This window comes from Hordeum vulgare, chromosome 3H (genome assembly GCF_904849725.1).
Source record: "Hordeum vulgare subsp. vulgare chromosome 3H, MorexV3_pseudomolecules_assembly, whole genome shotgun sequence".
Lineage (NCBI taxonomy): Eukaryota > Viridiplantae > Streptophyta > Magnoliopsida > Poales > Poaceae > Hordeum > Hordeum vulgare.
The window spans coordinates 26,337,509-26,362,671 of NC_058520.1; the positions used below are offsets into that span (position 1 = coordinate 26,337,509).

Sequence of the window (25,163 nt, forward strand, 5' to 3'; positions counted from 1 at the left end):
CATTTTTGGATCATGAACGTAACATTATTTTTTCTCCTCATAAATGTAACATTTTATAATCCAAATAAAGGAGAAGGTATGTGAATGAGTGGTAACTACATTTAATAAATTTCTTTATTTTTACATTATTTGGTTGACTAGGTATTCAAAATTGTTTGTGAGACTATTGATTTGATCGCAGTGGTATATCAAATCAATCATATCACCCACAAAAGGATATATCTAGTGGCTAACCATGATAAAGGCATATGGTGCGCAACACACACCCGTTTTGGTCCACATGAGAAGCACATAATCGCACACAACTGGAGCCATGAGTAGATCCAGATATCACGTGCTAACTTTTTGAGGAAAAGTGAAAAGGTTGGTCGATCGTGACACCTAGATGTACCTGCACTCATACACGACAACCCGAAAAGCGGGTAAAAATATGCAATGAATGCATATCCCTAGACAAGTGTGAGTGACACACTTTTGTGTACATGCATGAAGTGTGTGAGTTGTATCGGTCCCACTCATGCATGAGGGGATTCAGCGGTAGTTGGCACCAGTCCTCTCGCCTGGTGGTAACCGATCTAATGATGTTTCCTTCATGTGGGATAGAGGTAACGGATCTATTGACGTTGTTTACATGGGGGTAGATGGGAGAGATCAACATGAATATTCCTACTATTCTTAGGCACAATCATCCTTGCTCATCTCCTTTTCGACATTGTTTAGAGAACACAAATGTTTTGTGTAAACTCGTAAAAGCTATATATAGTATTTGGATGCATACAGACGATGGAATATGTAAACTAGTAGATTTTACTAGAGGCTATATATAGATATGAATGCATATGGTGGAATGTATACATAGGTTATACATATAAAACAACATTTGTTTACTTTGCATCACAAAGCCACGCAACAGCAATAGAAGCACACATTTTTTATGCAAATGGGATGAGTAGAGGGTAGCATGACGAGCGCATATGCATACATTAACAAGAATGGGAACAAAACCAAAAGTGTTCAATCTGGCATGGCATGGCTTGGAGAGGTTCGAGAAACCTAGCAGATGTCACCACCTGGCCATGTCCCTCACAATACGATAAGCAAGACACAGTTGTAAAGATGAGGAACTATCTCTATCTATCTGGCTAGCTTAGCATCTATCCGTACACCGCCAATAAGACCAAACTAAAAAAAGCCAAAAAAAGTTTGAAGCTTCTATGGCAAGTGTCTTCCCGGTACACGCATCCACTACTATTTAAGTACCTCCTCTCATATTTCTAGATGTCATTGAATTCCTTCCATTGTTACACACATATATATCATCCCCCCCCCCCAATTTTTGCACCCCCATTGGACCCATTCAGAGAACCTCTACCATGGAAGACTACCTTCAAGTTCAGCAACAACAAGAGTTGCACCTACCGCCGGGGTTCAGGTTTCACCCGACGGATGTGGAGATCATTACTTCCTACCTAGTACCCAAGGTGTTGAAGAAACCCTTCGACACCAGGGTAGTCACGGAGGTGGATCTGAACAAGCATGAGCCGTGGGAACTCCCCAATATGGCAATCATGGGGGAGAAGGAGTGGTACTTTTTCTCCGAGAAGGACCACAAGTACCCAACCGGGATACGGACTAACAGAGCCATGACCACCGGCTATTGGAAGGCCACCGGAAAAGACAAGGAGATTTTCCAACCATCGACCATGAGTCTCATCGGCATGAAGAAGACGCTAGTCTTCTACATGGGCACGACGCCAAAGGGGGAGAAGACCAACTGGATCATGCATGAGTACAGGCTCAAGAGCGGCAAGCAGCCATCACCCGATGTGCCTAGCGACATCACCAATGCCACAATCATTAACACATCTTCCAAGGTATTTAAAACTGGACTAGTAGTAGAAATATACTATCCATAGTTAATTTGCATTGATTTATTTTATGTATGTTTGTAGGAGGACTATGTGGTTTGCAGGATCTTCCATAAGAGCACTGGACTAAAGAAGGTGGTTATGTCATCGTACACCATGCCCATGCCCATGCGTGTGGGAGCAGAGCACCAACATGGCTTCCTCGAATCCTTTACATTGCCTCCGCTCATGGACTACAATGCATCATCATCGTTGACGCCACCTTTGTCACTGCCTGCAGCTTCTTCGTACCAGCTACAAGCCACCAGGCCTGCCGCATTGATGATGGATGACACATTGCTCCCGATGATGAATGGTGACTACATTGGTAACCACCACCACCAGATGTTGGTTGCCCCACCACAGCCGTTGATACCGTTCTACCACCACCACGTGGAGCAACAACAACACCCGATGATGCAGATGCAGATTATGGAAATGGAGATGAGTGCGGACCAGGGCTTCATGGTCGGGATTGAGCCTGGGAGCGAACCTTCGTCCATAGTATCACAGGAGGATGTCATGATCGGGCTAAAAAACAATGACTTGGGCAACGGCTCCACAGCAACCCCCGACGAGATCTCGTCGGTGAACATGGGTATGGATGGCATGTGGTAGTTCTGATGATTAGATTATCCAATATAACATATGTGTGTGTGTGTGTGCATGCATGCATGAATTAATCATCCATGAGAAGATGAGTGATATATACCAACATGTGTATTGGTTTGTACCTTAATGTAATTTTTTAGCGTGATCAAAAGAGAGTTTGTATGCATTGCTTGACTTGCATTGCATCTCTTGTGCTAATATTGTCTGTATGTGTGCTGGCTTGTATGTGCTGTAAAATACCTCGTAGTGTGTACATCATGCGTGTTTTAAAACTATGTGGAATGAACTGTTTTGTTTAATTATGAATATTTGGTTCCATTTTGAAAGTTTAAAAAATGCATTGCATAATATTTTTTATAAACTTGGTATATATTGCCCACTCTCCCCCCCTCTCTTTCCCGCTCTCTGTCAAACACAGAATCACATCTTGTGTGTGCTTAATTTAACTTATTGTAATGAAGGTAATTTTTTGAGCCATCAAAAAATTAATTTTTGTGTTGTTGCTATGTTTGATTTTCAATGTTTCTTCCAATCCATATTAAATCCTCCACCTACCCTCTTGCAATCTATGCCCAAAAATTGCCCCAATGACTATGCTTTGTGGGTGGAGCCCAAAATATATTTATTAAAATTTACTTTGGCAAAAAAGAAAATAAACCTTTTATTTTGTGAAACCATTAAAAGGATGTATAAAATAAACTATTTTCTTTTTGAAAAGAACAGTTCATAGAAAATCATTTGTGAGGTGTATTATACATAACACCAGTATTTCCTTGAAAACTTTTATTTAAAAAGTTTTTATAGTATTTTTTTGAAAATTCACGAAATGATATTTGTATAGGTAAAATACTTCCTTTTATGAAAAATATTAAACTTGTACAAACCATATTTAATTATTTTGAACATCTTGTACACGTTTCACCACATGGTCATGTTCAAATTATCGACCAAACTTCACAAAAAACAGGTCTACAAAATGAAAGTCTCAAGTTTGAACAATTTGAAATGTTTCGGTTGTTGTGAATAATTTTCCAGAGATAGCTATCTTCATTTCCTAACTTCAATGTAATTGTAAAAATTGGGTGAAACCACACGGTTCACCCTATGCTTCACTTCCTCATCGGGTGACATTACCCCAAATTATACCTCTACTGATCCCTCTGCCCTTCCCCATCTCTACTTCACTTACATGTGGGTCATGGACCCAGTTGGCCTCCCATCCTTCATCTCTTCTTCCTCCTCTTTCCAGTAGGACACTTGTGGCATTGCTATGGTGTATCGCGCCTGCTGCACTTGCACATGTCCTCGCTTTGGATAGCCTCATGCTCTCCGCTCGCACCAACATAGCCTCCTAGGCATATGCAAATACCCCCATCAATTGCTTCCCTTCTCCCTCTCTCTCCCTTACAAGTTTTGGATGTGCCCGGGCCCAACAATGGTCGATGGGAGCACACCTTCTCCCTTGACCCTCTAGGCTCACACTTCAAGTGAGATGACTATGACTTCATCCCTTCGTCTCTAAGTCTCTGAGATATGCCATTTATTGATTGAAGGGGGTTTTCTACTCACATGTGTACCAACACCCACATGAAGAGTAAATTTGAAAAAATAGTAAACAAACTCTAAAAATTCATAAATTTTGCGGCATGAAACATGATCAAAATTTAGGGTTCTTGCTGTTGGCCCAGACCAGACGCCGAGTACTTTCAGGCGACGGTAACGACAGATGATGACAAAGACGAACAAAGCTCGTTGACGAACTCGACGAAGTTCCTTTGCGTCGAACTGTAACCGCTAGCCGGACTATCGGTTCATGGAGGAGGTAGGCGTAACCTAAGCAGTCAGGCTAGCAGGTGGATGGTTTCTCATGCACACGTACGTAGCAACCTGGCTGCTGCCTTGATCGATCGGAACTAGCGTCGCCGAGACACACACGCGAGAACACGAGGATATGATGGCTACGGGAGCGTGTCGCTCCTGATTCTTTTCTTTGTATTGATCTGATCTCAATCTGATGTTACAAGAGGTAGAGGTACATAGATATATATATATTAGCTAGCTACAACCAATACAATTTCTATACGGTGACCGTGTCCTAGTCCGATCTGGCTAGGGAATCACAAGACGTGATTAACTCCAACAATCACCCCCCTAATCACGGCGTCGTCATGTCACAGCTTGGACGCCGATCCTTCTTTGCATATCCAAAAACTTTTCCCGATCCAAAGCCTTGGTCAGGATGTCCTCCAACTGATCATCGGTGCGATTGTAGTTGACCTTCGCCTTCTCTTCTTCCACGCAGTCCTTCATGTAGTGATACATCGTATCAATGTGCTTGCTCCTATCATGCCGCACTCGATCCTCACGTAGAAAAAATATAGACTCGTTATCAACATTGAGCACCACTTGTTCCGGATCTCAATCCATGAGATCACCGTGTAGCCTTCCTAGCCACACACCTTGACACTTTGCTTCACTTGGAGTCGATGCCATCACTTTCTGCTTTCGTGATAGCCAACGTACTATGCTTCCACCAAGGAAATATGCCACGTCCGAGGTACTCTTATGGCCGTCAACAATTCCTTCCTTGTCACTATCACTGTAGCCGAGTAGTTTCACCATCTCCTTCTTGCTCAACTCAAGACGAGGTTTCATTGAAGCGCCAATTGGATTGCAATCTTTCATGCTACAACTTTCAAGTACCTTTCTTGCATATGCCTCCTGGCATAGTGCGACCCCTTCCGACATTTGATGTACCTCTGGCCCAAGGTAGCAACTCAAAAGACCTAGATCATCCATCTTAAAAAACTCCTTCATTTGTAGTTTGAACTCTGCAATCACCTCTTCATCTGCTCCAGTAATCAATAGATCATCGTCGTAGATGCCAACTAGTAGACGGTCACTTCCTTCACCTCTCTTGTACATTGTATGCTCGAGTGGGGCTTTCTCAAATCCAAGAGAAATCAAAGTCCAATCAAGTTCGATGTTCCACGCCCGAAGGTCTGCCGTCGCCCATACAAAACTTTGTGTAGCTTCAATACCTCGTGTCCTTCTCCCTCTTCGATGAAACTCGGTGGTTGATTCACATATACATATCCTTCGTTCAAAACCGTGGATTTTACATCCATGTGATGTATCTTCCATGATTCTTGAACCGCGAGAGCGATGAGTAATCTGACCGATTTCATCCGTGCAACCGGAACAAACACTTCTTCGAAGTCCACACTTTCCTCTTGCATGTACTCTTTGGCTACTAGGCTTGCTTTGTGCTTCGCACACCCTTCGGCATCTTTCTCGATCTTAAAATCCCACTTAAGATCCATGACCTTTTCATTGTTCGGAAGATCCACGAGCTCCCATGCATTGTTGTTGTGGATCGACCTCCATTCTTCTTTCATAGCATGACGCCAACACTCCTTCGTATTTGCGCCTTCAAATTTCGTCAGTTTCTCGGCACTTGCTAGACACCTTCGCCCACTTCCTATAATCTTTACCGGGTCAATCGTCTGAAGAATATCCTCCGGATATGGGTGTAACACGGGCTGTAGCTTTATGGATATAGGTGGTATCCTTTTCCCCATTACTGTCGTAGAAAACCAAATTACTTCAGGAGATGCCAAAACTCCAATTTCTGGCACTTCTTGCCCTTCCAAACTACGCTCATATCCTGCCACGCTTGGGCTGCCACTTTCCTGCCCACCAGACGCTAGGCAAACTTCTGGCCGTTCACGTGGTGGTGTGCTGCCTTGAGAGGAGCTGCCATGTGAGGCGTCCTGTTTGTGGCTACCTCGGCTTGCTTCAGACACGTTCATTGAGCTGCACTCTGGAATGCACCCTCGGATAGATATAACGCTCGTTGCGCTACCACGCAGGGGTGACACGGCTGCTTCAGGCCCTTCTGGCCGAGTGTCTCTTCCTTCGGGATGTTGAGCATACTTTGGTTCATGGTCTTCAGACGCCACGTATGTTGCAGTGACATTCATGTCTCTAGCATCGACATAAATTTCAGAATTACCTCTCGCGTTAGTAGCTTTGACACGAGTCTTGGAATCATCCCTCGTGTTTGTTGCAAGATCGCTTCTCCACGGCCGAGCGCACGCAATGAGTGATTCCTTCGCTCCAGCAAAGTTAGCACTTACACCCATAGTATTGATGTAAGTTTCGGAATCACCCTCTGCATCCGTAGCATCGATACGGGTTTCCGAACCATGACCTTGAGAGCAAACTTTTCCTTCATGGAGTGCGGCAATTTCTTTAGCCGACACTTGAAGAACTGGATCCTCCTCGTCCACGAGTTCACACATCAACATCATGTCACCTTCATCTCCTTGCTGGGCCATGAGCGTCTTCTGCTTTGGGGGATTCTTGCACTCCGACTTGAAGTGCCCCATGATGCCACACTTGTGACACTTGATCTTGCGCTTGTCGAACTTCTTCTTCTTTTTTGGAACGCCATCGCTGGCGTCCTTCTGACTTTGTTCGTTTGGCACACGATCTTGGCAAGCGTATCTGCTAGAGCCCTCACCTTCTCTCCTTGAGTCCAGCGCCTGCCACTGAGCCCGCGTGAGCATGACAAGCTCATCGTTCCTCCCGTCCCCGAGACTGTACCGCATACGCTCGTCGTGAGCCTTGTAGCGTCCGACGAGATCATCCATGGAGAGGGTCGCGAGATCGACGCACTGCTCGATCGCCGTGACAATTTGCAGGTACCGGGGAGGAGCCGCACGCAAGAACCGACGGACAACCGAGGCCTCCATTAGATTCTCTCCAAGTGCGCGGATCCGATTGACAAGAGTAGCTACCCGTGAAGTAAACACGTCCACGGACTCATTGTCGCCCATGATCAAAGTCTCATAGTTCCTTAAGAGAGTTTGGAGATTGGCTTGCTTGACGCGGTCGTGTCCCTCGAACATGAGCTCCAAGGTATCCCACACCTCCTTCGCCGTTTCTTTGGCGATCAGGTGTTGGAGGACATCCATCGACATCACCGAGTAAATCGCCGATGCCGCCTGCCGATCCTTCCAGTGCTCGGCTCCCCCCTTCTTGAAAGCCTCCTGGATCGACTGTGTCCCAGAACACGTTGGCGCAGAGACCACACTCCATCAGTGCCTTCCAGACCCCGAAGTTCTCGCGGTCAAATCGTGGATACGACGAACTCGCTGGAGCAGCAAATACTTTAGCCGCACCGGAGTACTCTGCCAGCTGCTTGTCCTTCTCGTCGTCCGACATGAACTCCCGTTACGAGAAGATCAACCTTGCTCTAGATACCAATTGTTGGCCCAGACCAGACGCCGAGTACTTTCCGGCGAGGTAACGACGGACGATGACAAAGACGAACAAAGCTCGTTGACGAACTCGACGAAGTTCCTTTGCGTCGAACTATAACCGCTAGCCGGACTATCGGTTCATGGAGGAGGTACGCGTAACCTAAGCAGTCAGGCTAACAGGTGGATGGTTTCTCATGCACACGTAAGTAGCAACCTGGCTGCTGCCTTGATCGATCGGAACTAGGGTCGCCGAGACACACACGCGAGAACACGAGGATATGATGGCTACGGGAGCGTGTCGCTCCTGATTTTTTTCTTTGTATTGATCTGATCTCAATCTGATGTTACAAGAGGTAGAGGTACATAGATATATATATTAGCTAGCTACAACCAATACAGTTTCTATACGGTGACCGTGTCCTAGTCCGATCTGGCTAGGGAATCACAAGACGTGATTAACTCCAACACTTGCAAAATTTCATCCACAAATAACATTCATGACCACCTCACAAAAATTGAGTGGTTAAAGTTTTGTTTACTTTTTAGCAGAGATTTTTTGGGAGAGATCCTTGAATTTTATTGGTGGGAGAAATTTTCAAGAACCTGAAATGGTTGAACATGTTTCATGCCACAATATCTCATATTTTTTTACTTTAAAAAAATACGAACTTATTGTTTATCATGGCGTAGTACAGCTCGGAGTAACCACGCGTAATTTCCGTTAGTTTATCACGAGACTATACCCATGGACGAGCATGTTACGTGCACTCGGGAGCTACAACCCAGGCCTACTGATAGCCATGCTACCTCTTTGAATTCCAGAAGCCTCCCTGAGATTCTAAGGGGGCATTCATAGATAACCCTCTTTCCTCTGGTCTTTGTCGTTCCCGCCATGGATGCATTCCACGGTGTATCAAAAATGGCATTTAGTTAAAGCACACCAACCTTCATTTCCTTGTCACACTACTCCACTACACCTCTTGGTTATAAGAAGAAAGAGATGCATTGCCAAGCAGATATTCACCAGAAGCGTGAGATGGAGATCGCCCAGCTACAGAATGCCAAATCCGACGCCACGTCGCAAATGAGGCAGTGACATAATAAGATTTATAAGGGCCTCGAGGCCGTCGCTCGTTGTAAGTTGTCAGCATTGTCCTTTCTTTATTTTTGCCGGCTATTTGACCCTTCATCTTATGGTCTTTGTGGTATGTCCATGAAGTGCCCATTCCAGAGATCAAACAGGACGACATAGGAGGCCGGCTCCTAGATGTCGCAAATATCGCAGATCGGATGCAGGCTGCGCTTGCCATGGCCGTTGGGACACTTTGGAGCAACGACTCCATGCTCTGAGTGTTCTTCATGACGTTCTTGCGTTGTTGTAGGAAGAGCCAACCCAGATGGCAGACTGGCTCTATTCTACCGTCTTTGAAGCAGCCCGTCAGGTACTTGTAGCTGTTAGGGCCAATCATCCGGAAATAGCTCTTAGGCCACTTGCCTACGAGGTCCCTGTTCAGCGGGAGCTCGGGACCTACTTCGAGGTGGTCTTCGAAGAGGTAGAGTTTGTCGCTTGCGCCTGTGAGATGCAAAAGATGTCAAAGCGAGTCGAGAGGGATGTAAATGACTTACAAAATAGCATGATACAACTTCCTTATGTGGTTTTGTTATTAGAGTTTTTTTTTCTTCTTTGTATAGAGCGCCATCTATGTTTTGCCTTGGGAGCGCTCCCCATTCGACCACGCTATTACATTGTGTAAACTTAAAAAAAAAAAATCCACGGACATTTTTTGGAAGGGAACCATATCCAGCCGGCGCGCCGTTCATCTCGGGTCGTCTGATGCGACTAGATCGAGTGGCTCGCATCTCGTCTCGCACTCTTATCCCCTCGCATAAATTTCTGGTCACACTTGAGCCCCCAACTCTCTCTGGAGCGACCTCCTCCTACCGCAAGCTCCCGCTTCTTTCGATTCCACCACTGTGGCGGCAAACAGTACGGGCGAGCGAGGCCGCCGTCTACCACACATCGATGGCGAGCTGCGACGACGAGCAGCCCCGGCGAGCGGCGATGGCGATCTACGATTGGCGCACATATCCGGCGAGCGGCGACGGCCACCGGCCCCGGCGAACGGCGCCCAGCCCCGGCGAGGTTATCGTTTCCCCGTCCCCGCGAACACGACCATCTCTTTTCCTAGCTCCGACGGACGAGCTACATAACTGCGATGGCGAGGTACATCCATGACACAGGGATGCTTGAACCAACATTATTTATGTTGCATGCTTCAACCAGCATCACAATTTGCTACAACTGGCATCGTTATCTGCTATCATCGGTGCCGCATTTTTCTACATCGCGCATGGCTTCGTGATTTTTGCTTCAACCGGCAATAAAAAAGCTACATCCGATGACGTGATTTGCTGCAATGGCCACAACGAAGTTTATGGTGGTGACGGCGGCACTGCGATTTTTGTTGCAACCGGCAGCCGAAAAAGCTACCATCGGCTGTCAATTTTGCTATAACCAGCAACGGAAAAAGCTACAACCTCCTGTCGGCGGCGCATCAGGGCTCGCCGGTCACCACGGTCATCCATCGATTTGGTTACAACCGATGTCGAAATTTTCTACAGACGTTGTCACGCCGTGCTACAACCAACACATAAAATTGCTACATCCGTTGATGGAAAAAGCTTCAACTCACAGCAAAAAAATCTTCAGATTGTGAAAATAGCTTCAACCGTCGTGAAATAGGCTTCAAGCAAAATGAAAAAAAAGCTTCAACCGATACGGCATGTCGGCGATGGTGGGAGCGGTAACACCGAGGAGCTGCGGACCAACGGCATGGCGGTGCTGCATCCCAGAGGTGCAAAACTTCAAGCAACACGTAGAGCTGCAATCGAGAGGGCGCAGCCGTTGCATGGGTAGAGCCGAGGACAAGGACGGCCGACGAGGAATACAGCTGGCAATGCGCCAACCGGCGACGAGGACGCTGTGGTGGTGCTTCAAGCACGGGGCACAGTGTCCGTGTTGCTTGAGGCGTTGACTCGTAAGAAGGACAAGCGATGGAAAAGATTTGACGATGTTTAATCGTTGCATCGAGTGGGTGGGACTAGACCGGCCCAACTGTTGGACCGGCGCGCGGGCGCCTAGCATTGCCTTTTTTTTAGAAACACGTGAATATTGCCATTAATCGTGCCACATACTTGTGCCCGTTATTGGGAGAGGAAACAATAGCGCTCGGGCAGTAGCATGTCTCATTCCTTATTTAGTTTTTGAGAAACAAACACGGAAAAATAATGAAATGTGTGAACATTTTTTTGAAACGTATACATATTTAGGGCAGAGTGAATATGTTTTCTAATTCTAAACATTTTTCAGAAATACGATCATTTCTATAGAAAAGGAATATATTTTTTTCAAAATTTAAAGTTTTTGAAAATGCAAATATTCTTTGAATTTTTAAAATTTAACAAATTGGAACAATTCTGTAAATGGTGAATTTTATAATAAAGGGAACAATTTTTTTTATTTCCATTTAAAATACGGAGACATTTTATGAGTTCATGAATAATTTTTTAAATTTTCATTTATATAAAATTTCTAATATTATAGTAAGCGGTAGATATTTTGCAAAGAGGAAAGTATCATTTTCCCCCTGAAATCTTCTCTGATGGACCAATTTCCCCTTAAACTCTAATACCGGATCAATCCGCCCCTAAAAGTTTTAAAACCGGATCAATTCCCCCCTAAGATGGTTTTGGACTTCATTTTGAGTAGTCTATCGCAATGAGCGCCCCAGAGGAGGTTCATCCTGTCCAAAACGTCTGCACCATCGACATTCTTAATTATAGTAAACAAAGTCAGAACCTGAGTTCATGACTGGCAGAACCTGAAGCGAGACAGAAGAGAGGGGAATGGAGCGGGTACCTCGTAGGCAGAGGCCATGGATGACTCACTTTATCTCTACATAATCAGTGAGTCCAGCCAGCCAGAAGTGTACGGTGTGGGTCAAAACGGCTCAAAATCAAATCCAAAGCCACCTTAGGGGGGAATTCATCCGGTTTTGAAGATTTGAGGGGTTGATTGATCCGGTATTAGTGTTAAGGGGGGAATTGATTCATTAGAGAGGATTTCAGGAGGAAAACAATACTTTCCTCTTTTGTAAATGCTAGGGCTGCAAGTCAGGCCACAGAGCCAACCCTACTGCTGCATTTGCGGTTCACAAGGGCCCATCCGGTTCACAGCGCAGCCTGCACAATCCTTTTTTTCTAGTTGTGGCATTTCGTATTTGACGCTTTTTATGTCGGTGATTCTTTTCAAGACAAGTTTGTGCCAAATTGCTGGACTTTAGATTTCCTTTTAGACTGCACATGATCCTGATATTTGGGCTGTTCTAGAGACTTCAAACCAGTTTTAACTGGTTTAGGGAACCTTTGTAGAAGTCGATGTTTATAACATACATATATATAGGAAATGGCTATGTACTTTTGGGAGCACATACTTCTGCTTCTTGTGTACCATATAGGTGAGCCTTTTATACCTTATTTTTATATATATATTTCATTAATAATTACTAGATATCTTAAAGTGAGTTTCATGAAAAAATTCATGTAAGTTTATATATTTTTAAAGGTTTATGTATATACTGCTTTGTTTATACATGAAAAAGGTATATTATAAAAAGTACGTCGCAACTAATATTTTTTCAACAAACCTGTTATTGAGGTATCTTAGAATATTTAATAAAGTATACTGAAAATGATAAAGAGGTATAACCAATGCGTATATGAAGCATATTAAGAATGGGAGTGCATACACCCAGGAGTACAGAGTGTTAGTATGTATCTATGTGTGTGTGTGTGTGTGTGTGTGTGTGTGTGTATATATATATATATATATATATATATATATATATTCCTTTTGCTTCATGGTTTTATGGTTTTTTTTATTTTTTATTTTAATTTTTCGTTGTTACATTTTTTTTCAACTCTTGTTCCTTTTTCAGAAGTGCCATTTTTCTAAAATGTTTGGAACTTCAATGAATTTTTATGTTTTCCAAACTTCTTTGATATTTCCAACAAATGTTCATGTTCAATATTTTTTCACAATTCCAAAAAATACTTCCATTTTAAACAACATAATTTAAAAAATGCTTATTTTTTCAACTGATGTTCACATTGGTCAGGATTTTCAAATATAGTTATCTATCATGTTGTCATTTTTTCACAAATTAAAAAATTTATATTTTATGACATTCGACTATTCCTAATTTAGACGGCACAAGATCAAAATTTTGGGAATGTTCAACATATTTATGGCCGATATTTCACTGGTTTTGGTGACCTTGTGAAAGGTGCCAGATATTTTCTTCTTTTTGCTTGTATTTTATTCATGTTGTTTTTCAAACTTTTTATTTTTAGTTTTCATTTGTCTTTGGTTTCTATTTTAATCACCTATCCATCTTCAAAATTTCATTTAAAAAACATGTTTGACAATTTCCAAAATTATTTGGAATTACGACAATTGGTTGTGTTTTCAAAAAAAAATTGAGATTTCCAACAAATGTTCTTGTTAAAAAAGATAGAACTTTAAAAATGTGTCTTACGAAAACAAATTCCAAATATGTTTCTTTGTTTCAGTAAATTTTCACATTGTTCACTATTTTCAAAACTTGTTAGGAATATAAACAAATCCCGTGTTCCAATTTTCTTCACTTATTAATGAAATGTTTTTGTTTTGGAAAAAAATGGGTAATTTACATTTATTTTATACTTTTAAAATATTATTTTGAATTTTAAACAATTCCTGGTTTAAATGATTGTTTACAAATTGGTAAAATGTTTGCATTTTCAACAATAAAAATCTAGAATTACAAAAATGTCTTGTTTTCAAACATTATTTAGAATATAAGAAAATCTCATTTTCTAAATTTGTTGATGCTATAGTAAAGCATCACTTTAGTGCATCGGTGGCTACATAGATCGGGCCAATAGGGAGGGCGCTTGTGTGTTGGCTCGATTATTTGAGGCGGCAGATATTATTTGATGGGCCAGTGCGTGAAGGAGCTGCGACTTCGCTGAAGCAGGCACACCTGCAGTTTTTATTTGCTGTTTTCCTTCGGGGTATTTTTGTCTTTCTTGTGTTTTTATTTTTTTTCTTTGAGTTTTATTTGGTTTCGAGTTGTTTTGTTACTTTTTTACTTTTTTGTTTAATTACTTTTTTCCTTTCATTTTTTACTCTTTTTTACTTTTTTTATGTTTATGTTTTGTTCTCTTTATTGCTTATCATGGTAGTAAATGTGTACGTGCAACGTACATTGATATTGGACAGCATTGATTGCATAAAAATATTATGCATGATAGTTGACATTAGGCAGTATTTTAAATGCACATAGAAATTAGGTATAGGATATTATTTGGGTGTTAACTATGTGATTGACACTGTCATTAATATTTGATACTCCCTCGGTTCCAAAATTCTTGTCGTAGATTTGTTTAGATATGAATGTATCTAGTCACGTTTTAGTATTTATATACATCGATTTCTAAACAAACCTATGACAATAATTTTGAGACGGAGGGAGTACGATATTAATTACACGCTCAACATGTTGAGCACTCGACTCCACATTGGAGAAAATCTCATCCTTTCGATTGACAGTCTGATGTTTAAGATTAGTTGGATCTGCCCTGTTGGTTCTTTTATAAAAAGTTCACTCCGTATTACAAGAATGTTCATCGTATTAGCAAAATGTTCATCGTATATTGTGAAATAGTTCACCTTGCATTATAATTTTTTTGATCATGTATTACAAAAATGTGGATCATATATTATGAAATTGTTCGAAAAAATATCATCTCATATTATAAGATGCTCATCGTATGAAAACGTTCATCGTCCATTATTTAAAATGTTCAACAAATATTACAAATGCTCAGTGTATAGTTTTAGAAAAAACTCAATAGGATACGATACTGAAACTATCGTGCCTCTAATATATGACTAGAATTCACGAGTATGATCGGTTAGTACCACTCCTTCGAGCTCGCTAGTGCATGACTTTTTGGTTATTACTAGTTAGCGCGCACGTGCAACGCACGTATTATCCCGTGAAAATGTTATCATGCTTCTTTCTCAAACACACAACCATGAAGACGACAGGGTATATTTTTTTCATCTTCCATGTTTCGATTCTTGAAACCTCTCAAACTATCTCTATGCCTTGTGTGTTTTCTCTTATTGAACTCCCAACAAATTTATGGCATATGGATCTTGGCATCAAATGGTACTGATGATGGAACATTAAGCTTTTCAAATTAATATGCTTACTGATATAGAGTCCAAACAATAGCAACATACAATGTTGGTAATGGAAGTGTGACCACAATTGCAATTGATTTCGCAAGAGTTAAGCAAGCCACCACAATCAATAAAGCATTTTCCTAAGTTATCACTAGTAGAAACCAGGGCTTTTGTTCGAAGCATTAGTCCCGGTTCACTTTTGAACCGGGACTAACGTTGCCACTAGTCCCAGTTCGTGTGGCTAGGCTTTAGTCCCGGTTTATTAGGAACCTCTAGTCCCGGTTGGTGTTACCAACCAAGACTAAAGGGGTGGTAGCAGGGTTTTGTCAGGCTCGGGCCCATGCGGGGTCCATTAGTCCAGGTTGGTAATACAAACTTGGACTACAGACAGATCTTTAGTCCCGGTTTGTATCACCAACCGGCACTAAAAGTATCACTATAAATAGTGCTTCGTCCAACCCGAACCCAAGATCTCTGTTTTCTCCTTTCTCTCCTCTGTTCTCTTCCCTTCCTCGAGTTCGTCCTCAATTTCTTCCTAGATTTGTCAAGATTTGAGGCACCTCATCCATTCAAGTGTTCACAAAGGTTAGCAACTTTGTCCTTTCATCTCTCATTGCTAGATTAGCTCGGGCAATGCTCTATAATTATAGTGATTCGTGGGTTTTTGTTTGGGAGTAATTATGTGGGAGTTTATTTGATTTATATGCAATTTGAGGTCAAATTAACTACTTAGTTTGCATATGTGTAGGTGTGTTTTACTTAGTGCCTTCCCGTCCCTGTTCCAACCACCGTTGATCGCCCGCACCGTCTCATCACCAGCACCACCTTGGTGATCCTCTTGTTCTTATCCTTTTTATTCCACAAAAATCGTATTTGTATGATTTAGATGGTTTTCTTACATGTATGATTGTTTGTTATACATAGTGCCATGGTTTTGATATCCATCCCCATCGCCCCTCGTCCGGTTTATGATTCGGATGTGGTATATTCTCTTTTATAACTATTTGTTGCATTTCTCGTTTATATTACAGTTATGCCCATCAAGTTGACATGGATATTTTTATCTAGGAGGTATGTGAAGCGGAAATTGCAACCGACCATCTTGTCGAGAAGTTAAATTTAGTTGAAAAAGAAAATGAGTATTTGAAAGAAAAATTGAAAAGAATTGAAGAAGAGAAGATGAAATTGGAGTTGTATGTTGTCGATGCCGTCGATGATCACAAGATCAAGATGGATTCAATGCGCTTGAAGATTAGAAGGATTAGAAAATATGCCCTTAATAAAGAGGCTTGGTATCACTATGTTCTTGGATCAATTTTTACCTTAGTTACAATCTTGATCGCATTTGTTGTTGCATTTAAATGCTTTAGCTAGAAACTCTTGTATTTTGTTTTATGCGAATAAGTGTGTATGGACTTTATGTGTGAACTTGTATTAATTTGATCTTTTAGGTCTTGTGTAATGAAGATGAACCAGCAATGGATGTACGATGACTGACGCTGAAAGGATCGATATGGTTGACTAGAGGGGGGTGAATAGGCAACGACCACTTTTAAAATAATCTTAGCGAGTTAAGGTAAACAACATATGGGTTCACAAATATTACAACAATGAGGTGAACCCTAATGAAGCTAATAACGAGAACTACTAAGACAAGTAAGAGATAGACGACAACATAAGCATACACAAAGTAAAGGCTAGAGATAACCACAAGTGGAACCGATGGAGACGAGGATGTGTTACCGAAGTTCCTTCCCTTTGACAGGAAGTACGTCTCCGTTGGAGCGGTGTGGAGGCACAATGCTCCCCAATAAGCCACTAAGGCCACCGTATTCTCCTCACGCCCTCACACGATGCAAGGTACCGTGATTCCACTATAGGTGCCCTTGAAGGCGGCGACCGAACCTTTACAAACAAGGTTGGGGCAAACTCCACACAAAGCTTGGAGGCTCCCAACAAGACCACGAAGCTTCACCACAATGGAATGTGGCTTCGAGGTGACCTCAACCGTCTAGGATGCTCAAACACCCAAGAGTAACAAGATCCGCAAGGGATTGGTGGGGGAATCAACTTTTATCTTGGTGGAAGTGTGGATCTAGGCCTTCTCAACCAATCCCTAAAGAATCAACAAGTTTGATTGGCTAGGGAGAGAGATCGAGCACTATTGAGCTTAGGGAGCAACAATGGAGCTTGGGAGGGGAAGAGATGAGGTTCCACAGCTAGAAGAACCCATTATATAGTGGGGGAATCCAACCGTTTTCCCCACTCTCTGCCCGAGTCTAGTGGTACTACCGCTGGGTGCAGCGGTACTACCGCTGGCACTCCAGCGGTACTACCGCTGGCTGCAGCGGTACTACCGCTGGCCCCCTGGTAGTGCATAAGAACTACCACCGCCAAGAAAGTCTTCGCAAAAAGGTCCGTCCACGTACAACCGCGAGGCAGGCGGTACTAAGCTCCTGGAGCGGTACTACCGCTGACCAGGGGCGGTACTACCGCCAGCTAGCGGTACTACCGCTGGCTGCAGCGGTACTACCGCTAGCACTCCAGCGGTACTACCGCTAGGGCTAGCGGTACTACCGCTAGGGTCAGCGGTACTACCGCTGGGGGACCATTTGCAAAGAAGAAGGAAACACAAAGGCGGGAGCCACTCCAAAGATGCTGGTAAGGGAAAATATGTGAAGTGTGCGCGTGCAAAGATTGATTCCACCCAAACCTTTCCACTACGGTTCCCCTCTTAATAGTACGGCTTTCCTATGACTCAAATAAAGAGAATCGTAGAGAACGCCGGCCTTCTGTTCCACAAACGAGGGGGCGAGTCGTCTTGTGCCGTTGACGTGTGTTATCTGAAATCTTAATCACACACAAGGTTAGTCCTTTGCGGTACTGTCATCAATCACCAAAATTACTTAGGCATAAACTATGCCCCAACAGACGCTCTCCCTAGTTCATTGATGGCTTGCAGAGTTTTCTACGTGCGGTTGAGGCAAACCAGCGGGATGGTTTTATGTCTTGTCCATGTGTTGTCTGTAAGAATGATAAAACTTACTCTAAGTCAAGAGTCATTCACGTCCACCTGTTTACGTATGGTTTCATGTCCGGCTATAATTGTTGGACCAAGCACGGAGAAAGAGGGGTTCTAATGGAAGAGAATGAAGAAGAAGAGGACTATCCTTTGTTCCTCGAATACGATGGTACTACAATGGGGGAAGAAGCTGAAGTAGAGGCACCAGATTAGCCCGTTGATGATCTTGGTCGAGCCATTGCTGATGCAAAGAGAAACTGCGCAAGTGAAAAGAAGAAGCTAAAGTTGCAGCGCATGTTAGAGGATCACAAGAATATGTTGTGCCTAAATTACAAAGATGACAAGAAGAAGCTGGGTACCACACTGGAATTGATGTAATGGAAGGCAGAGAATGGTGTATCTGACAAGGGTTTTGAAGATTTGCTGAAAATGTTAAAGAAGATGTTTCCAAAGGACAACGAATTGCCCGACAATACGTATGAAGCAAAGAAGGCTATCTGCCCTCTAGGATTAGAGGTGCAGAAGATACATGCATGCCCTAATGACTGCATCCTCTACTGCGGTGAGGAGTACGAGAATTTGAATGCATGCCACGTATGCAGTGCGTTGCACTATAAGATCGGCCGTGATGACCCTCGTGACGATGTTGAGGGTCAGTGCCCCAGGAAGAGGATTCCTGCCCAGGTGATGTGGTATGCTCCTATAATACCAAGATTGAAACGTTTGTTCCAAAACAAAGAGCATGCCAAGTTGATGCATTGGCACAAAGACGAGCGTAAGAAAGACGAGAAGTTGAGAGTACCCGCTGCTGGGTCGCAGTTAAGGGAAATCGAGAGGGAGTGGCCGGACTTTGCAGATGACACAAGGAACTATTGGTTTGGTTTAAGTGTAGATGGCATTAATCCTTTTGGGGAGCAGAGCAACAATCATAGTACCTCGCCCGTGACTCTATGTATATATAACCATCTTCCTTGGTTGTGCATGAAGCGGAAGTTCATTATGATGCCAGTGCTCATCCAAGGCCCCAAGCAACCCGGCAACGACATTGATGTGTACCTAAGGTCATTAGTTGAAGAACTTTTATAGTTGTGGAATATCAAAGGTGTACGTGTGTGGGATGAGCACAAACAGCAGGAATTTGACCTACGAGCATTGCTGTTTGTAACCATCAATGACAAGCAAGGGATACCACACATGTACGTACTATTTAGATGATACCGAACGTATATACTTGGATAAATGTAAGAAGAATGTATACCTAGAACATCGTCGATTTCTTCCGATCAAGCATCTCTTAAGAAAAGAAGGCAAGCATTTCAAAGGTGAGGTAGAACACCGAAATAAGCCTGACCACCGTACTGGTGATCATATACTTCATATGGTCAAGGATTTAAAAGTAATTTTTGGAAATGGTCCTCGCGGACAATCTGTTCCGAATGACGCTCACCGACACGCACCCATGTGGAAGAAGAAATCTATACTTTGGGACCTACCTTATTGGAAAGTCCTAGAGGTCCGCTCTGCAATAGACGTGATGAACGTGACGAAGAATCTTTGCGTGAACCTACTAGGATTCTTGGGCGTGTATGGGAAGAAAAAAGATACACCGTAGGCACGGGAGGACCAGCAACGTATGCACGAAAAAGACGGCACGCATCCAAAGCAATATGAAGGTCCCACCAGCTACGCTCTTATCAAAGAAGAGATAGAAATATTCTTTGAATGTTTGCTTAGTATGAAGGTCCCGTCTGGCTACTCGTCAACCCTTTCTCACCTCATTTGCTATTTTTCATGTATTTAATGATTTATTTTGAGCTAAATGACCTGAAAAGGCTGAAACTTGACATAGTATCATCATTTCACCCACATAGCATGTGCTAAAAAGTTGGGAGGGTTACGATAAAAACTAGATGCACTTCCTCTACAAAATAACAATCTCTTTCGAAGTATCACGGTTTCGCACGAATACTCATCTCTTACAAAGGCATTTCATTTTTTTAACTTATTTCAACTCCAGACTTTTCCTGCGCTCAATATGCATCATTCAAAGCCACTTCATCAATTTTCAACCCTTTCTCACCTCATCTGCTATTTTTCGTGCATTTAATGATTTATTTTGAGCTAAATGACCCAGAAATTGAAAAGCCCTACAAATGAACTCTGGAAAGGGTAAAACTTAGCATGGTATCACCATTTGACCCACATAGCATGTGCTAAAAAGTTGTGAGAGTTACGACAAAAATTTGATGCACTTCGTGTACAAAATGAACAGTCTCTTTTGAAATATCACGGTTTCGGACAAATACTCATCTCTTACAAAGGCATCTCATTTTTTAAAACTAATTTCAACTCCAGACTTTTTCTGTGCTCAATATGCATCGTTCAAAGCCACTTTGTCAATTTTCAAACCTTTCTCACCTAATTTGCTATTTTTCATGCATTTAATGATTTATTTTGAGTTAAATGACCCTGAAATTGAAAAGCGTTACAAATGAACTCTGAAAAGGCTAAAACTTGGCATGGTATCATCATTTCACCAACATAGTATGTGCTAAAAGTTGGGAGGGTTACAACAAAAACTGGACAAAATTGTCGAGTATGAAATATATTTACGTTTTAGAGAAAAGTTCAAACGATGTATTCCTTATGGTGATTTTCAAAAAATGTTTGCATTTTTCAAAGATATTTTTTATATTTGTTGAAAATATTGAATTGTGTTTGCGTTTGGAAAACAATATTTAAAAATCATATTTCTATAACCATGAACATTTTTCCAATCATGAAAACTTTTTTGAAATATACGAATAATTTTGAAAACTAGAACTTTTTTCAATTGATGAATTAATTTTAGTATATATACCAGTTCCAGACAATAGAGGAAACAGCAGAAACGTGCGCGCTATAGAGGCCCAGCGAGGCGCTGAAAGGATCGATATGGTTGTCTAGAGGGGGGGGGGGGTTAATAGGCAACGACCACTTTTAATTAATCTTAGCAAGTTAAGGTAAACAACATATGGGTTCACAAATATTACAACAATGGGGTGAACCCTAATGAAGCTAATAATGAGAGCTACTAAGACAAGTGAGATAGACGACAACATAAGCATACACAAAGTAAAGGTTAGAGATAACCACAAGTGGAACCGATGGAGACGAGGATGTGTTACCAAAGTTCCTTCCCTTTGACAGGAAGTACGTCTCTGTTGGAGCAGTGTGGAGGCACAATGCTCCCCAATAAGCCACTAAGGCCACCGTATTCTCCTCACGCCCTCGCACGATGCAAGGTACCGTGATTCCACTATAGGTGCCCTTGAAGGCGGCGACCGAACCTTTACAAACAAGGTTGGGGCAAACTCCACACAAAGCTTGGAGGCTCCCAACAAGACCACGAAGCTTCACCACAATGGAATGTGGCTTCGAGGTGACCTCAACCGTCTAGGATGCTCAAACACCCAAGAGTAACAAGATCCGCAAGGGATTGGTGGGGGAATCAACTTTTCTCTTGGTGGAAGTGTGGATCTAGGCCTTCTCAACCAATCCCTAAAGAATCAACAAGTTTGATTGGCTAGGGAGAGAGATCGGGCACTTTTGAGCTTAGGGAGCAAAAATGGAGCTTGGTGTTGGGGAACGTCGCATGGGAAGCAAAAATTTTCCTACGCGCACGAAGACCTATCATGGTGATGTCCATCTACGAGAGGGGATGTGTGATCTACGTACCCTTGTAGACCGTACAGCAGAAGCGTTAGTGAACGCAGTTGATGTAGTGGAACGTCCTCACGTCCCTCGATCCGCCCCGCGAACTATCCCGCGATCAGTCCCACGATCTAGTGCCGAACGGACGGCACCTCCGCGTTTAGCACACGTACAGCTCGACGATGATCTCGGTCTTCTTGATCCAGCAAGAGAGACGGAGAGGTAGAAGAGTTCTCCGGCAGCGTGACGGCGCTCCGGAGGTTGGTGATGATCTTGTCTCAGCAGGGCTCCGCCCGAGCTCCGCAGAAACGCGATCTAGAGGTAAAACCGTGGAGATATGTGGTCGGGCTGCCGTGGCAAAGTTGTCTCAAATCAGCCCTAAAACCCCACTATATATAGGAGGAGGAGGGGGGAGACTTGCCTTGGGGTCCAAGGACTCCCAAGGGAGTCGGCCGAGCCAAGGGGAAGGCCTCCCCCTCCCAAACTGAAATCCACTTGGTTTGGAAGGTGGAGTCCTTCTTCCCTTTCCCACCTCCTTCTTTTTTTTTCCTTTCCTCTTTGATTTTCTTTCCTATGCGCATAGGCCTCTCTTGGGCTGTCTCACCAGCCCACTAAGGGCTGGTGCGGCACCCCAAACACCCATGGGCTTCCCCGGGGTGGGTGGGCCCCCCCGGCGAACTCTCGGAACCCATTCGTCATTCCCGGTACATTCCCGGAAACTCCGAAAACCTTCCGGTAATCAAATGAGGTCATCCTATATATCAATCTTCGTTTCCGGACCATTCCGGAAACCCTCGTGATGTCCGCGATCTCATCCGGGACTCCGAACAACATTCGGTAACCAACCATATAACTCAAATACGCATAAAACAACGTCGAACCTTAAGTGTGCAGACCCTGCGGGTTCGAGAACTATGTAGACATGACCCGAGAGACTCCTCGGTCAATATCCAATAGCGGGACCTGGATGCCCATATTGGATCCTACATATTCTACGAAGATCTTATCGTTTGAACCTCAGTTCCAAGGATTCATATAATCCCGTATGTCATTCCCTTTGTCCTTCGGTATGTTACTTGCCCGAGATTCGATCGTCAGTATCCGCATACTTATTTCAATCTCGTTTACCGGCAAGTCTCTTTACTCGTTCTGTAATACAAGATCCCGTAACTTACACTAAGTCACATTGCTTGCAAGGCTTGTGTGTGATGTTGTATTACCGAGTGGGCCCCGAGATACCTCTCCGTCACACGGAGTGACAAATCCCAGTCTCGATCCATACTAACTCAACGAACACCTTCGGAGATACCTGTAGAGCATCTTTATAGTCACCCAGTTACGTTGCGATGTTTGATACACATAAAGCATTCCTCCGTGTCCATGAGTTATATGATCTCATGGTCATAGGAACAAATACTTGACACGCAGAAAACAGTAGCAACAAAATGACACGATGAACATGCTACGTCTATTAGTTTGGGTCTAGTCCATCACATGATTCTCCTAATGATGTGATCCCGTTATCAAGTGACAACACTTGCCTATGGCCAGGAAACCTTGACCATCTTTGATCAACGAGCTAGTCAACTAGAGGCTTACTAGGGACAGTGTTTTGTCTATGTATCCACACAAGTATTGTGTTTCCAATCAATACAATTATAGCATGGATAATAAACAATTATCATGAACTAAGAAATATAATAATAACTAATTTATTATTGCCTCTAGGGAATATTTCCAACAGTCTCCCACTTGCACTAGAGTCAATAATCTAGTTCACATCACCATGTGATTCCAACGAATCCAACACCCATATAGTTATGGGGTCTGATCACGTCTTGCTCGTGAGAGAGGTTTTAGTCAACGGTTCTCAAACTTTCAGATCCGTGCGTTCTTTACAAATATTTATGTCATCTTATAGATGCTGCTACTACGTGCTATTCGGAAGTGCTCCAAATATCTACTCTTCTATACGAATCCGTTACGACGTAACCCTTTACGACGAACTCTTTAACCACCTCCATAATCGAGAAAAATTCCTAAGTCCATTAGTTACTAAGGATAAATTTTGACCACTGCTAGTGATTCAATCATGGATCACTCTCTGTACCTCTCAACATACTTTGAGTCAAGGCACACATCAGGTGCGGTACACAGCATGGCATACTTTAGATTCTACGGCTAAGGCACAGAAGACGACCTTCGTCTATTCTCTTTATTCTGCCGGGGTCGGGTTTTGAGTCTTACTCAAATTCACACCTCACAACGCAACCAAGAACTCCTTCTTTGCTGATCTATTTTGAACTCCTTCAAAAACTTGTCAAGGCATGCATCTTGTTGAAACTTCCATTAAGAGCTTTCAATCTATCTCCATAGATCTTTGATGCTCAACGTTCAAGTAGCTCAATCCAGGTATTCCTTTGAAAACTCGTTTCAAACAACCTTGTATGTTTTACATAAATTCTACATTACTTCTGATCCACAATATGTCAACCACATATACTTATCAGAAATTCTATAGTGCTCCCACTCACTTCTTTGGAAATACAAGTTTCTCATAAACCTTGTACAAACCCAAAATCTTTGATCATCTCATCAAAGTGTATATTCCAACTCCGAGATGCTTGCACCAGTCCATTGAAGGATCACTGGAGCTTGCATACTTGCTAGTATCTTTAGGATCGACAAAACCTTCTGGTTGTATCACATACAATGTTTGCTCAAGGAAACCGTCGAGAAAACAATGTTTTGACATCCTACGTGCAATATTTCATAAATAATGCATCAACAACTAACATAATTCTAACAGACCTTTAGCATCGCTACGAGTGAGAAAGTCTCATCATAGTCAACTGTTTGATCTTGTCGAAAACATCTTTGCGACAAGTCGAGCTTTTCTTAATAGTGACTTATCACCATCATCGTCTGTCTTCTTTTAAAGATCCATCTTTACTCAATAGTCTTATGACCATCAAGTAGTTCTTTCAAAGTCTACACTTTGTTTTCATACATGGATCCTCTCTCGGATTTCATGGCTTCCAGCCATTTGTCGGAATCTGGGCCCACCATCGCTTTCTCCATAACTCGTAGGTTCACTGTTGCTCAACAACATGACCTCCAAGACAGGGTTACCGTACCACTCTGTAGTAGTATGCGACCTTGTCAACCTACGAGGCTTGTAGTAAGTTGATCCGATGCTTGATGATCACCATCATTAGCTTCCACTTCAATTGGTGTAGGCGCCACAGGAACAACTTCCTACGCCCTGCTACACACTGGTTGAAGTGATGGTTCAATAACCTCATCAAGTTCTACCACCCTCCCACTCAATTCTTTCGAGAGAAACCTTTCCTCGAGAAAGGATCCGT

At 42.8% G+C, this 25,163-nt stretch overlaps 1 protein-coding gene across 1 annotated transcript; it reads left to right on the forward strand.

Moving 5' to 3' along the window:
- The first annotated feature begins 1,285 nt into the window (after positions 1-1,285).
- LOC123439381 (NAC domain-containing protein 92-like) lies at positions 1,286-2,750 on the forward strand. Its single transcript, XM_045116101.1, has 2 exons — positions 1,286-1,874; positions 1,953-2,750. The coding sequence occupies exons 1-2, from the start codon at positions 1,374-1,376 to the stop codon at positions 2,523-2,525; spliced, it is 1,074 nt and encodes a 357-aa protein (XP_044972036.1). The 5' UTR covers positions 1,286-1,373; the 3' UTR covers positions 2,526-2,750.
- Positions 2,751-25,163: the final 22,413 nt, after the last annotated feature.

Coding starts and splice junctions, on each gene's coding strand:
- LOC123439381 (XM_045116101.1), top strand. CDS start 1,374: ATGGAAGACTACCTTCAAGTTCAGCAACAACAAGAGTTGCACCTACCG. Junction 1,875..1,952: donor TCATTAACACATCTTCCAAG/GTATTTAAAACT, acceptor GTATGTTTGTAG/GAGGACTATGTGGTTTGCAG.